This window comes from Cryptococcus depauperatus, chromosome 8 (genome assembly GCF_001720195.1).
Source record: "Cryptococcus depauperatus CBS 7841 chromosome 8, complete sequence".
Lineage (NCBI taxonomy): Eukaryota > Fungi > Basidiomycota > Tremellomycetes > Tremellales > Cryptococcaceae > Cryptococcus > Cryptococcus depauperatus.
This window is the reverse complement of record NC_089475.1, coordinates 152919-167725: the sequence shown is the minus strand read 5'-3', so window position 1 is coordinate 167725 and position 14807 is coordinate 152919. Positions and strand designations below refer to the sequence as shown.

Here is a 14807-nt window from a genome sequence, read left to right as displayed (position 1 = left end):
CTTTTAAGCGTGAAGAGCATCAAGATCAAGATGGGGTCTCATGATGTCAAGTAAACATATACAAAGACTTGATACTTTAGGTGTTTTACAAGCTGCACAATTTACTCTGTTCCGTATCCCTGCCCCAACGGCCAGTCACACAATGATAGTGACTCTTAACTTTGTTTTTGTATGCTTGCTCAACAAAGTATACTCAAATCAAGTCCATCAATATTTGTATATAATCTCCGTTTGACTTATTCTACCGAGGCTTCTATCAGAACCTCTAAAATTGTAAAACTGTTCAAGATGTGTTGCAAACTGTTGAAAATAGGTATAAGAAACAACTGTTACATATTACAATGCTATGATGAATTCGTGAATCCACAATGTCCAAATTGTTTGTCAATGAAACCAAAAGATGATATAAGATACTCTATACAGATTTCGTCATGTGTTTGATTGTGCTTGTCGGTCTTAACTCTCCACTCTAACCGCATTCTCCTCACTAGGTTTTAATGCACCACTCATTGTCTTGACTTCTGAAACCAAGGGTGGTAAACTTGCTCTCTTCGCCAAACCTTTCTCCACAACATTCAAATCGTGAGTATTCTTGCCTGTGGCGGTACGAGACACGTCAGAGACCCTGTTGTGTCTGTTGGAAGTTCCGAGGGGATTGCGGTTGTTTGAGATGGTTTTAATATCCTTCTTGTAGCCAGTCATAGAAGGTGTGGTAGAAGTAGCAAGACGCTTTGCAAGAGGCGTATTGTTAGAGTTATTGCCTGGAGTGGGAGTGGTTGGACCGCGCAAAGCTGAGGAAGACAAGTTGCCAGCAGCAGAAGGTCGCTTGGTAGTTGAAGGAGTACCTGCTGCATTGCGATGTTTGTCCTTTCTCTGAAGCAACACAACTTCGACTTGTTTGCTCTCCAGAGCAGCATTCAAAATCTCCTTATCCTGTTCTAATTTTGTCATCTTCTTTTCCAGTTCAATACGTTTTATCTCATCTATTGCAGACTCTCTCTTCAAATCCTGAACCTGAGACTGGAGTCTTGCTTCAGAAAGTTTGAGGTCATCAATCTCCGCCATGTGACGGTCGAGCCTCCATTTAGAATCTTGGGAAAAGAGCTTGCCACTTTCAGCTTCTATTGTAGCTGAACGAAGAGCCAAGTCTTGAGCCGAAAGTCGGGACTGAAGCTCGTCAACTTGCTCACGAAGGTGAGCGGAACACCTCTCAAAGTCCTTTGCTTGGCGCTCCAAAGCGTCTTTCCATTGAGCTGCAGAGTCTTCAGTGTCTCTGAGAGCATGGCGAATTTCATCAAGCTCAGCATCTTTGGCGTCGAGAAGGTGCGTCTTGAGCTGAAGACTAGCTGCTTGCTGAGCATAATCCTCCTGCAGCGCACACAGGCTCTGAGTACTGAATGTATGCTGTTCGGAGGATCTCTCCTCATTGGGCAATCCTGCTTCGTTATAATGCCCAGCTGTCTTGTCAAGAGCCTCATACAACTAATGCAGGCGTCAGTCGCAATATAATAAATGGCCTCGGTTCGCCAATGTACATACCTCATCTTTTTCTCCGTCCCACATTCTTTTTTCCTCCATATACCTCGACAACATATTCTTTGCTTCCTGTTCCGCCTTTTCACGCTCATCACTGGTTCTTCTCATTTCATCCAGTTGAGCTTCATATCTGCTTATGCTCTCTTGAGCCTCGAATTGTTTTTCGTTGGCCTCAAATCGGACCAAACGAAGCTTTTCTTGAAGCTCCCCGATTGTCTTATCCTTCATGACGATAGAATGTGCGAGTACTCTTGAATGAGACTGTTCGCTTGCAAGCTGCGCACGAATTGAAGTGAGCTCTTCGAAGGCGAATGATTGTTTGGATAGTTCGCATCTGGTACAGTCCAACTCTTTGTGCAGGGATATCAGATTGTTTTCTTTCTCAGATAACTGCTTGTCTCTAAGCTCAATCTCGATTCTAAGTTTTGTCACTAGCTCTTGCTCTTCTTGTAGTGCAACAACTTCAGCTTCTCGATCGCGAAGTAAGTCCTCGGCCTCTTCCAATTCCGTCATTCTTTTCTCGACAAATCTCAGCTCCTCGCCCAGACTGAAGATGGTACGCTCTGCCTCGTTTTTAATGTTCTGTAACACTGCATTCTTGCCCTTGAATGTTCTCAGCTCACATTCTTGCTCTTCCAGTCGGATTTCAGCAGCCATGAGCTTTTCCATCTCCTTCTCTTTTGCATCTGTTAGCGCGTCGTTCTCTCGCTCAAGGTCCTCGCATCGTTCTCTATAGAAAGATTTATCTTCGCGAAGCTCTTCAAGGCCATGTTCATTGAGAGACATGGCTTGGCGGAGCTGCTCAAGAGCTAGCGGCAGGACCATTAGTGGATGCCATTGTCAATGATCGCAGCCTGAACTTACCTTGATCCTTGGCATCACACTGTCTCTGAGCATCCTCTAGGTCCATCACTCTACCCTCAGCGAAAGCTAACAAATCCTCTTTCTCCTCGATTTCCCTTTCCAATCGACCTTTCAATTCATTGACTTCAGACTTGAGTACTTCCATCATGACGCTGCTAGCCTGAATCTGATCCTTCAAAGATTGAGAATGTTTGAGATGGGCATCGAGAAGCTGAGGCGAGACACCAATCATCGGTGGCGCCGATACAGCCTTTTTGTGGAGAAGAGGAGATGCAGAAGAAAAAGGAGATGGCGCGGGAAGAGGAAGGCCATTACTAGACAGCATCGGTGTACGTGGACAGGGTTCTGCACGAGCATGGAATGGATCCCACGATGGACGTATGGTAGGAAAATCCTCAGCTTCGGGTGAAGCAGGATCGAATTCGGAAACAGCCAAAGAACAAGAATGGTTACTAATGCTGATGGATGACCAAGATTCTCTGATGGTTGAGAGCTCCGTTGGGTTGAAAGATGCAAGTGGATGTTCGTAGACACTCTCTGTTTCCAGCTGACTTTGCTCCGTGGAGCCCTGCCTCTTCTCATCTTGCTCAGCCCAGTCAACATGTTGCTCCTCGAGAGAGGCAGAGGAATCGCTCTCAAAAGCCTCGTCAAAGTCAGCAAAATCGTCCGTATTACTATTGGCACCTTGTGAGTTGAAATCCGCAGGCGAAGTCGTGCCAAAAGCATCCAAGGACATGCGTCTTGTAACACGGGGTGTCAGTTTAATCTCGAAAGGTGAGGACGACCGCTTAGCCGCGTTCGCGAAGGTATCACGTGAAACACGGCCAGGAGAAGGACTAGACTCTGCTCGGCGATGCGCTAGGGGGCGACGCTGGGGAGATTTATGAGTTGGGGATGAGTGGTCGTCACAAACTGATGGTAGACCAAGGGCATTGAGAGATGATTTCAGAGTAACTAGAAATTGTGTTAGAGACATGTTTGACAGTAAAGTAGCTAGACAATATACGTACATCCATTCTCAACTTCTTCGCAGTCGTCGTTATCACCTCGAACTGGGATCATCTCCGATCTGCTCATTAATCCAATATCTCCCTCTGCTCGTCTTACATTAACAGACACTGTTTCAGTCTCCTTTATGATGGTTCTTCCAGAATCTGTCAGTGGTACAACATCTCCAGGTGAGAAAATAGTAGAGCTTGCATGTTCTGAACGATTAAAGGTTTGTTGATTTGAGCTAGGTAGCACAGAATGAGAATACTGCTGGGTTCTGGAGTAAACAAAGAAAGGTTCAGTCATAGGATCAGGCACTTTCGGTGGTGACGAAAAATGACCTATACAATGACTCAGAAATGCTTCATTTAGATAACTTAGTGAAAGGTAACTTACGATGAATTTGTGCTTTAGGAGTCAATTCGCCTGATAAGGATGCACGTTCGTCAAAGCTGTTGACTCTGATCCTTCGGGGTACATCTGTTTGGTTGATATCGGTGTTTATGTCAAACATCGTATGGATTTTGAGACTTTCAGGGGCGTTGGTAAAGTCGTTGGACGTAGCATGCCCATTCTTCTTGCTCCTTTTGAATAAAGTGTGACGATCAAAATTCTTGGAAGTGGGCTTTGGCTGCCACTTGTTCATAGAGTGAGGTGTCGATAACACCGGCAATGGTGGTAATCCTGCCGCTCCATTCAAGGTTAGCCTGCATACCGTTGATCAACCAAAACACCTACCTTCAAACTCGCCGCTAAATCTCAGACCACGAGGCAGACTTTTGCTGCCTTTCAAGCTGCCCTTTCTCAGCTTTCCACTGCTGACAGTAAGAGGCCGTTCATCTGTCTTTGGAAAGAGGTCCTCAGGATGGAGATCTGGCATAGGAGGAATGCCCTTCCTCTTGTCACCCTTCTTTCTTCCCCTCGTTGACTTGGACCTGAGTGCTGAGAGGCTAGAGTGGTGTGCCAAATTTTTGAGCAAAGAGTGCGAGCGCTGATGCTCAACTTTTCTCAAGTGTTCCGTTTCTACTTTCACTGGATGTGAAGCACAGAATTCTTGGCCCAACTCCAAAAGTGGATAGACAGATGGATGAGTACTTCCAAGCGGAGAATTGACAGGAGTATCTCTTGGGCTGTTCACTTCCATAGATTTGGACGACCTATCTTTGACAAAAGGGATTGGCGTATGGCGCGAAAGCGATGAAGTAGGCCGATGGAAAGGGTTGAGGCGGTTAAGAATGTCCATTTTGGGCTACAAAAATTAGTTGAGAAGAAATGTAGAAAGAAAAAGAAAAGGTAATGTAAACATTTATATCTTTTTGTTTATTTCTTTTTAGGTGTAGAAAATCATTCAACTTGCTACAAACACAATCCAGAAACGGTCTGTGCACAATATGTATGGGGTGTTGGAATTATTTTTTTTCAATGTTTTTTCTTTTCTTTCTTTCTTCTTTTCCAACTGTTTCTCATTTTCACTGTTTTAATGACCAAGACTTGAGAAAACTGCTTTCAAGGGCTTTTTCTTTGCTGGGCAAGCATCACAGAGAAAATCGACGGTGATAGACATCACTAACCACGTCCTTCAATCTCTTGTCTCGCCGGATCAAAATCACCCATCAAGACGTCTGAAACGTTGTCCCTGTTTGGATATCTCGGCGACAATGTTGGTAGAGATGGGATGAGAGTGCTGAGCTGTGTACAGGCAGGGTGGGCCAAGCCTTTTGAGCCATTCTGAATTGTGTTCTCCAGATGACCAAATACAAGAGGGCTCTCGCCACGTGGCAGTCCTCCTTGCCTGATACTATGCCAAACAAAACGGTTCACAACACTGGGAGTCAACTCGACAGCCAAGCTCGCTCAGCCAGGTTATGCAGAGATGGCCTATTCCAGCCTCGCAATGCTATCCATCTGACTGTGAGCAGTCGTATAGGACAAACCCATGCATGGAGATTTAAGATTATCATTATGTGTATTGAATACATTTAATATGGCCACGGTAGCCAAGCCTCCCGACTTGTTGCCAATTTTTTACGTCATTCATTTTTATATTTATATTTATATTTTGAATTTCTTCATTTCTCTATTTTCTATAATTGCTAACGTCAAATGATTCTTCTCTAATATCCAACTTATCATCCTCCTTGCCTGCTCTGAGTTTCCCATGCAACGAAAACTATGCTTGACCTGCAACTCTAATCCAGTGCAACGCACATCGCCTTATTCGCCATTCCCATACCCTTGCTCGCCTATATAGAGAATTAAATTGGAAACTTGGTCACTTTTTATCGCTCCAAACCTATCTGTTGCGGACGACTGGGTGGTGGTAAGGGTTTCCTTCGTTTCAAAGGGTTTAGTAATGTGCTGATGATGTTACTGTCGGTAGGAAGACAGGTGCTGTACAATTACAACCTTGTGACTGCAGTCTTTATGGCACGCTTCTTCTTACCTTCAGTTGAGCGATTGTATAGAGCAGAGATGGATTTGGAAAAGTCGATGGTCTGTCTCAGGACGAAAAGCAGGGTCTTGAGTGGTTTGTTGCTTGCATGTGGGTATATGTTATCAGGTCTTGTCCTGTATTTAACTTCTGTGTAGCGCTAGCGACTATAATTCTTATGTTGCTTTTCATCTTTACTGTATCGGTATGAACTATGCTCTATGGATATTGGTTGCGCTCATGTAAGCCTAGTTTGGGGCGGCGCACAGCTTGACATTGAAAGATCCATGGTCGAAATGGGGTGGTATCAGTCCGGATCCTGTCGTGTTGCAGTCAAGGCTTTTAGGAGGAGTACCAGGTTATCAGATCATTGAGAATGTCTGGGTAAATAACGGGTCCATCTGTGAGTCTTTTGGTGCGATGCGGGAATGCCACAGGCTCATCAAATCAGACTTGTTTGCTCCTGACAGATACGAGCTACCGTCCAAAAGTCGAACTGTCAGTGGTGACACAGGGTGGGAAGTGTTTACCCATCCCTCAAAAGAAATGATGGAGTTTGCCAGGGGCGCTCGGGTGTTGGAGGGCACTACATGTCTGTCACTGTTCAGGTTGCTTGATTGGTACTGACAGCTGGATATAGTGTTCGTGAATGATGGAGCAAAGTCTGACGAATGGCACTATCTGTCATCATATTACCACATGATTGGCGAAGTGTACTTGGGTAGCATCGCCGCTATCGCTTCTATACCGTATAAGAGCAGCATCCTTACCGAGACAACCCGGTTTGGTGTCAAGGTTCCCTCAATTCCAGATAGGATGGTCATACCTTGGGAAGCTGCAACGGACTGGAGAGATGAGGAAGGCTTGGGGGAATTGGTTTTAAAGGGAATATTTGGAGAGAGTAGGTACTGTGTATTCTCTGAACCAAGGCTAACTAAGGTCAGATTTACTTGAGCCTATGCACTGGAAGGAGCTTAGCGCGGACGGCGGTCGGAATAATGGCTGGGTATTTCTCCAGCGAGGTAAGCCAATGAAGGCTTCATTTCTGTCCTGTCTAATGACTCTTGGCAGCGGTTATCATTGATCGTTGGGCATCTCATCGCCATAACGCTCTGTCCGACTCACTAAATAAAATGGCTGCCACAGTCTTATCTCTTCCTCGCCCGCCGTTTTTCTTTATTCCTTCTCGGATCTCCCTTCTCTCTCACCTGCATATTCCTATCCCACCTACACGTCCTGGGCCTGTTAAAATATGGAACAAAGTCCCAAAAATCGTGTATGTTGATAGGCAAGGAACGAATAGAAGAATGACTGAAGATTCGCATGCTGGAGTTGCAGTTGTATTGGGAGAGCTTGAAGCTAGTGGCATAGCAATTGTTGAGCACAAGAAAATGGAGAGGCTGGACCGCGCACAACAAATAGAAGCTGTATCTACTGCAGATGTAAGCTCATCATGAATTGTTAAACGGATTGCGAACTAATTGATTAGATATTGATTGGTGTACATGGAGAGATGTTGACTCATCAATTATGGATGCCTGATGGAGGGGTGGTTATCGAGGTGCGGGTGTTTGTTCCAGCAGTAAACCCCTCAACTCATCAATTACTAGCTTTTCCCATCAGGATCATATTTGCCAGAGCATCAAATTGTCGCGGATGCTTTACACCACGAATATGTGCCAGTTGTGAATATTTTCCCTCTCTTATTAAATTAAAGCTAATCAATAAATACACAGTGGCACGATGTTGCATTATCGAGGGAGGAATGGGAGAGTCTACCAAGGCAGCATGGACATCATGCTCTGTACGATGGTACAGAGGTAACAGTGAGTTTGGCTACTGACAGCTCCATGGACCCAAAAGTTAACGTCATATAGGTAGATAAAGTGTATTTTAGGCTACTTTTAGAAGAGATCATCTCGAGGATGACTGAACCATCTATTCATTGAAATTAATCATCAAGTTTCAGAACTTCTGTAGCGGCTATTTCAGATTGCTAACAAGAATAAGCATTTCACATGATAGTTGTACCATTTTTTATTGGAGACGAGATCTACATCGTTCATCGGTACCTCTGATGTCCATTACTTGATGCATGATTCTATGCACGTGAGCCTGTCATCACTGTGATATCTCGGCGAAGCAGATGCCACACAACAAAGGTAATAGCGTGGTTTCCTCTGATAATAATCCTTAGCTCCCATCCAGATTGTTTAGCTGTACCACCCCATCTTCCACCCTACAGCAGCCAAACTGACTAAAACAACAAGTACGCCAAACACCAAGAGAGGAGGCAACATGTATGAGCCGTAACATTTTATCTCGCTGAAAAAAAATCAGATAAAAGACCAAGCAGATTTAATGATAAATTTACCTCCATAAGCATTCCCTCGTAATCTTTGCAACTCCCTCTCTCTTGTCTTGAAATCCGCCCATTGCTCCGTCATTTCCCGTTCCCACTTGATGCAGCGGCCTCAATGGCCTGAGTGTCGACTCTGACGACCAGCTATCCGCACTCTTTATAGAACCAGACGACTGGTGTGAAGGGAAAGATATACGTGGGACTGAGAAACGGGATTTGGAGGAATGGTTGACATGGGTAGGGAGAAGAGGCTGGCTATCTGAAGCGACCATGATGAGAGAACCGGTTAAGAAATAATTATTGGTTCAATGGACGGCTTTTCAGTAGCCACAAAGCTACAGAGATGGTGGTATTTGTAAGTGTATAAATTTATTTTTATAATATCAAGAATCAGCAAATTCGTTTTTACTTGAGAAAAAGGTAAGAATCGAATGAAGTGATGATGTCAAGATCGTTATCTGAAAGCGGCCAAGTCCGAATCTGATCTTATCTATGATTACGTAAAACAAGTAATCTCGCTTTTCTTTGTTGTTCCATTTCTCTTCGTGTTTCAAATAAATCTTATATACAGAAGAAAATGGTGATAGTAGAGGATATAACAGAGGAAGACGAGAGGATGGGATGCTCTCTGGAAGAGCTGCTTTTGGATATACAAGATCTCTCGAAGCGATTGGTTGTTCCCAGCAGCTTGCTGCCTGATTTTATGAAACAGATTGGAGGTAAGTTGGATAGAAAATACAGATTGAGATGAGTAGCCTGACTATTTGTTTTGAGGCGAAGTTGAAGTTCAAGAATATCTCCAGAGAACACTGGAAACACTCGGCCAACTTTCGTTCAAAATCAAAGAAGTCGACCGAGATTGGGGATGGGAACAGGTTTCGGCGGAAAGATGTGCAGAGCTGCTTCAAAACATTGTGAGACTTTATGGAGAGGATCAGTGGAGATCTCCAATTATCTGTCAACACATTGAAGGTAAGGAGTATATGCTTGACTATAGGTGCTTATAGCAATGTTGTTTCCAGACCTTAGCCTGCATTTTCCGTCTATTCTTCCTTTGGCACTACTTTCGACATTACGGCCTTACTTTGCTCCTCATCCAAATCTTTCTTCAGCTTCGAGAGCCGCTTTGCGACCTACAGGCGGTAAAGAGTCCATTATGGATTTACATGAATCTCAACCTTTCAAATCTGCGATGGCATGGGGTGTTCACAATATTCTATCGTGGTCTGCATCAAAGCTCAAAAGTCAAGACGTAGAAAAACATATAGGGTTACTTTTGCCCCCTACGTTAGTCATGATGGACGATTGGGAGCCAGCTTGGAGAGAAATTGGAGCAGTGGCACTCGAGAAATGGGTATTGAAACTAAATCCTGAGGTCCTCAAACGCATGGGTTTGGAGAAACTTCTCTTGAAATCTCTGCTACATACACTCACCCTTCATCCCAGTCCTCCTTTAAGAAAAGTCTTGCCAATTACACTCAAGACGCTGCAACACTCTATACCAGAAGGACGAGAACGTACCATTGTCTATTCCGAGGTGATTGAGAACAAATTTATTCAAGGCTGGACATATGCTCCCTCAGGACTGGAAGGTAGGGAAGTACTGATCAACATTGCTGAGGAACTCCAAGTTATGTGTGACATAATGGGAGTAGGCATTGTTCGCTGGTTTAAAACCATAATACCATGTCTTCTCGATCCCCTTCAGTACATTCCCACACCCGTAGTCATTCCACATTACATAGCAAACTTGAAAGCTCTTCTATGCCTCATGCAAATGACGCGATCTACAGGAAGGATATCGCGCTGGAGAGGACAAATGATTAACATACTGGCGAGACTTTTTGTCCAAAGCCAAGAGAGAAAAGGTATTGAAGATCCAAAAGAAGCTGGTGAGTCCTCTGGCGTTTTTGCTTGCCCCCTGGTTCTAACTTGTTTTTCAGCTTTATTAAAGCCAATCGAGAGTCTCATTCGCAGAGTGTTCGAGGAACTATCTGACCAAGTACCTTCTGTAAAACAAGAAGAATTTATTCATTTGTTATCAATTACGAATAATGATTTTGGCGGTCTTATCGGGTCGACAATAATATAGATGCGAGACAGCATTTGTAAATTATGGTTGTTTTATCTTATAGCTGCATTATTAATTATCATTATATATGCATGTGGGTGAAGTCTTTTGATCACAGCAAAGAGAGCTTTCTGTACCACAGGACCAAAAGGTTCATTTCAGTGGAGGCAATGCCACACACCAAACTGGATTGAATTGAACCTACTCCAAGCCATAGTCTTCACTTCGTCAAATATGAAAGGTCATTGCTGTACGCTGTATGTAGCTCATCCTATGCCAAAATTGCATGCACTCTCATTATTCTTTGCTTCTTGACAATGGTGGATATCGGCAGAATCTGTCTGATACTGAGATAACTTGATAGTCGCCCGGCAAGGAGCTCGAAACTGCGTAGGAATCTTCCATAATACCCGTGATGGTCTAAGCACATATTAATACAGTTGAGCAGGAAAGATGATCGAGATTTGAATACGGACCTGCGAATCTACTACTTTGTATTTTGACCCAACTTGTTCGCTTCTTGTATAAGTAAATGCAAATGGTGCGGTACCGGTAAACCAAACTCTGAAAACAGCAGGCTCATCACCTTCATGAAGATCATCTTCTCCTGATGATATCCTTGCTGCTGGAAGGGGATGGACTGTCCGGATCATGTTACTAACGTCGCGCTTGCACTATATTGCCATTGGTTGATTAGCTACATAGAACACAAGTATAATGTCGTACCTGTTCACCGCGAAGAGCGACAGATTTAACCTGAAATTGGCCAGGCTTTTCTGCAAATCTGGAAAATCTTGCTGCCGAGCTCGATACCTTGTGGTCTTTCCCCAACCATGAATATCTACACACTTGTTAACGATATTCTTCGGTTTGGGTAAATAAAAATATTTATTCACTCGATGGTCCAAGGTGATTTTCCTTCCAATAAAAAGTCCAAGCTATCGCCTATACAAAGATCCGTTTTCTCGTCCATGGAAAGGATCCTAGCACTCTCCACAACTTCCACTCCAATCTTCAAGAGATCATACTCCTCCGAAAACCACTCACATCCACTTGCATCCTCCACTTTCATAATTGAAATTTCATATCGTCCAATATCAGACAGCGTATAGGGTAGCGAAAGATGCCATAACGCAGAATGAGTTGTGATGTTGAAGAGCGTCGTTGAGGTTGAAGCGGGCTTGCGTAAAGACAAGCTGAGCTTCCATGGACCAACACCCCTCAAAGCTACCTTGACATCTGTCTCGAGTTGGCTGTCAAGACACAAAGATTGTATATCGGAGCTGATAAAGCTAGCGCTGGGCCGCGCGGAAACTTGGTGCTCCAGAGAACTAGCAACGTCCGTCTTAGGATAGTTGGCATCTCCAACAGACACAAAATCATATCTGTGCCTGCCAGGCATTGTCGAGAGATGTAGAAGACCCAACTCCTGAGCAGACTTGAGAGATTGGCGAGTAGTCTTGCCTTCAAATGTATATCGGTAACTGAGTTCGAACGGCCCTTGCCCAGTAAACTTGAGCGCAATTTGTTCCTCTTGCCCGGCACAGAGATCTTTATGTCTGTACAGATTATCAGGCCCAGTACCTACATGAGAAACCATCTCAGATTCTTGAAGGGACATCTTAGGTCGAGGCTTATAGGCAATTTCGAAAGTGAAGTCTGCAGAGAGAATTCGCCCAGCGCAGTGGGCATCTTTTACGTTAACCAAACGATAAACACCCATATCCTTAAGGCTAAGTTGACTGTTTGGATCTCGAACGGTCAACGTTGTCTCCTGTCCATTTAAAGAATAGGTGACGTCCCATGGCTGTAATCTTGTAAGCATCAGGTTTAATTAATAAACAATGGAATGAAGATAGATTTACAGCTTCGCCTGTCAGCCTTAGAGGTACTTTCACTGTCTCTCCCTCGGTTATGACTTCTCTACCGACCTTAGCCAGCCTTGCGGTGGGTTTAATTCTTTTGATATCAATTTCAAAACCGGGAGTTTCCAATTTTCGGACACAACCATTACCATCTTCAACTGAAAGCAAAGAGATGCTCAAGCGACCAGAATTCTCCGAATCAGAAGCAAGGGAGGATGGAACCGGAATGGAAACACGAGAGCGGCCAAGAGGAATCTGGACAGTAGCATTCTCAGCAGAGATACCGAAAGATTTGAGGTAGGTAAGTTTGAGTGGCGGAATACCCTATGAACCATGTCAATTTCATGTTAAGTTAGAGGACTTCAGGACATACCCGGGCTTCAACATCAATATCAACTTCGTCGCCATCACAGCTCCACAGTGTTCTTTTTGCAATCCGTTTCACAACATCCACATTTGCAAGTGGGTGCACAGTTTGTTTGATTGGTTCTTTGTCAAGAGCAATTGATTTGTAGTTTCTATCACTTAATGACGTAAAAGTCTATACACAGATTAGATTCGCATAGCGTCTTAAGAGAATAGACGACACACATAAGTGTAAGTACCCTCTTGTTCTGGTCTGAGCACGATAGATCCGTGATGTGAATTGAACACCTGTGCTAGATTCTTGGGCTTACCAGTCTTTCGATGCTCGGTGTACGCGAGTCTGAAAGGAGGCTGTCCAATAAAGTCAAAGGCCGCTGTGACACCAACGTCCATAGCACTACTCTTTTTGAGCTTTATTACTGTGAGAAGAAGCGAGAAGATACACGCTTACCATTCATGCAAAGTTGCAACACTCGTCTCCATGGTCGGCAAAGGTACTATGTCAACCTCACATGTACTAGGCTCCATCACGCTCCCTACGCATTTCCCTTCAATCCCTAATAAGCGGTATATCCCAGCCTCACTGACAACCAGCTGTTCTCGCTTATTAGTTATAGGGATTTTCCTTTCCGTGAGTTGGCCTGAGGGCGATGTATGAAGAAAAGTGATTGAAAGATCTTGTTCAATTGGTCCATCAAGAACAAGTTCAATGGGTATGGATATAGTCTTATTTTGTAAAAGCTGGAAAGGGAGACCACAATTGAATTTGACTGATGGTTTGGAAATGACTTTGTACGACTTTTGAGATGAGTATCCCGACGGCACATAGACATTGTGCAGAGAATCATGCACAGACGTGAGAGAGACAGTGTATATGCCGGGCCGATCATGGTTGACTCGAAGAGACACTGTATGTGTTTTGGAGACACGGTCATGACGAGTAAGGGGAAATTCGTCTTCTGCAATTACTGTGAGAGACTCGTCTTCGATTCCTTCTATCCATCCACTATCGACTTTTGGCCCACCCTTCTTTTCCCATCCGACTTTGAGAGGAGAGATGCCACGAGCTTGGAATTGGACCAGCTCTTCCTCGCCAATACACCTCAGCTCAGGAGCAGCAGCCTTATATTTCTTCGTGATTATTTTTCGATTGTCCTCTTCTACAAACTGACCACCTGCAGGGCATTCAATGATAATTGCCTCCCGTCGAGGAGAGATATGAAATTTGTCTCCTCGTTTATCAACGACTTTTTTGAGAACAATAGCACTTGGTTTGTTTATAGTGAGAAACAATACGTTCTCAGAATGTGCCAAGTTGTGAGGAATCAGAGACAGTGAGTCTGTTGGCTTGACAGATGGCAAAGTTGAAGGATCAATGTCTTTAGATTGGCCTGTCAACTTTCCGCCAGATTGTAATATCAATGCCGATAGCGGGTCAATCTCTGGTCCCAAGTCAAACTCCTCTTCTTCATCTCCTCCATCGGTAATCCTTAGTCTTGGCGGCCTTGCAGGCGACTTTTTCAGCTGACTACGATAAACTTTTTCAATGGTTTGATGGCCTGTCCCTAAAGCACGGGAGATGTAAGTGACTTCTTCTGGAATGGAATTATTGAACACAATTGGAACATATATGGGCTGAGGGTTGTCCGGTGGGATACAGTATGATAACGAGAGAGGGTTAAGAGTTGCCGTACTTGAAAATATGTCAACAAGTTTTTGTACAGAGCCATCGCCAACCTACCTGTAAGGAAGCAACCTGATTTTGTGAACACCCTCCAAATGAGCAGGTTCATACCACGACTTGATTGCGTAAAACCAGTTCCAATACCAATTCCCGCCCAACGCTGCTGTCCCAACGATATTGATGTATTTCAATACTATGCTCGGTTCAGCCAAAAGCCAGCATGACCCGTTCAGAGCAAGACTCGCTAATGCTAGCAGAATGAATTGCCTGAGCGTTGGGGTTAGCATCGGTATTCTTAGCATGCTGACCAGATAGATGGCAAAGACTTCTGACAATGTCCAAGCAACCACTGAACCAGGACCAGAAATCCTCCATTCGTTGGTCCATGTCGGGTCAGGATCTGATACAAATATGGGAAGGAGTGTGTCCCATATCTTTGTTATTTCTACCAGGCCAAAGAGAGCCACGAGGAAGAGACATTGCTCAGAGGGGTCGAGGATGGAGGTTGGGATCACGGTTTGTGAGTTTGCTCTTGCTATAGTTTGCACTTGAGCTGTATTTGGTGGCGCCTGTTTGATAGGTGTGTCTATCTTTGGCGGCATTGCAGCTTTATGGCTTCATGTGTTTTTGTTTGGGTT

At 44.2% G+C, this 14807-nt stretch overlaps 5 protein-coding genes across 5 annotated transcripts; 2 read left to right on the top strand and 3 right to left on the bottom strand.

Moving 5' to 3' along the window:
• Nucleotides 1-456: 456 nt before the first annotated feature.
• On the bottom strand, nt 457-4633 carry L203_105965 (uncharacterized protein; the record flags this gene model as incomplete). The annotated part of the gene is made up of 6 exons (XM_066215326.1): nt 457-1482; nt 1540-2345; nt 2401-3354; nt 3411-3731; nt 3787-4074; nt 4129-4633. The coding sequence occupies 6 exons, from the start codon at nt 4631-4633 to the stop codon at nt 457-459; spliced, it is 3900 nt and encodes a 1299-aa protein (XP_066071423.1).
• A 503-nt stretch (nt 4634-5136) lies between these two features.
• On the top strand, nt 5137-7770 carry L203_105964 (uncharacterized protein; the record flags this gene model as incomplete). The annotated part of the gene is made up of 14 exons (XM_066215325.1): nt 5137-5301; nt 5642-5710; nt 5771-5799; nt 5856-5932; nt 5980-6026; nt 6074-6224; nt 6273-6413; nt 6462-6722; nt 6766-6843; nt 6893-7263; nt 7311-7382; nt 7432-7506; nt 7558-7647; nt 7699-7770. The coding sequence occupies 14 exons, from the start codon at nt 5137-5139 to the stop codon at nt 7768-7770; spliced, it is 1698 nt and encodes a 565-aa protein (XP_066071422.1).
• A 264-nt stretch (nt 7771-8034) lies between these two features.
• On the bottom strand, nt 8035-8455 carry L203_105963 (uncharacterized protein; the record flags this gene model as incomplete). The annotated part of the gene is made up of 2 exons (XM_066215324.1): nt 8035-8146; nt 8196-8455. 2 exons carry the CDS (start codon nt 8453-8455, stop codon nt 8035-8037), a joined length of 372 nt encoding a protein of 123 aa, XP_066071421.1.
• A 305-nt stretch (nt 8456-8760) lies between these two features.
• L203_105962 (uncharacterized protein) lies at nt 8761-10275 on the top strand (the record flags this gene model as incomplete). The annotated part of the gene is made up of 4 exons (XM_066215323.1): nt 8761-8902; nt 8958-9155; nt 9206-10075; nt 10127-10275. 4 exons carry the CDS (start codon nt 8761-8763, stop codon nt 10273-10275), a joined length of 1359 nt encoding a protein of 452 aa, XP_066071420.1.
• A 276-nt stretch (nt 10276-10551) lies between these two features.
• Nucleotides 10552-14771, bottom strand: L203_105961 (uncharacterized protein; the record flags this gene model as incomplete). The annotated part of the gene is made up of 9 exons (XM_066215322.1): nt 10552-10674; nt 10731-10928; nt 10981-11095; nt 11151-12061; nt 12120-12443; nt 12493-12660; nt 12711-12882; nt 12937-14178; nt 14227-14771. The coding sequence occupies 9 exons, from the start codon at nt 14769-14771 to the stop codon at nt 10552-10554; spliced, it is 3798 nt and encodes a 1265-aa protein (XP_066071419.1).
• Nucleotides 14772-14807: the final 36 nt, after the last annotated feature.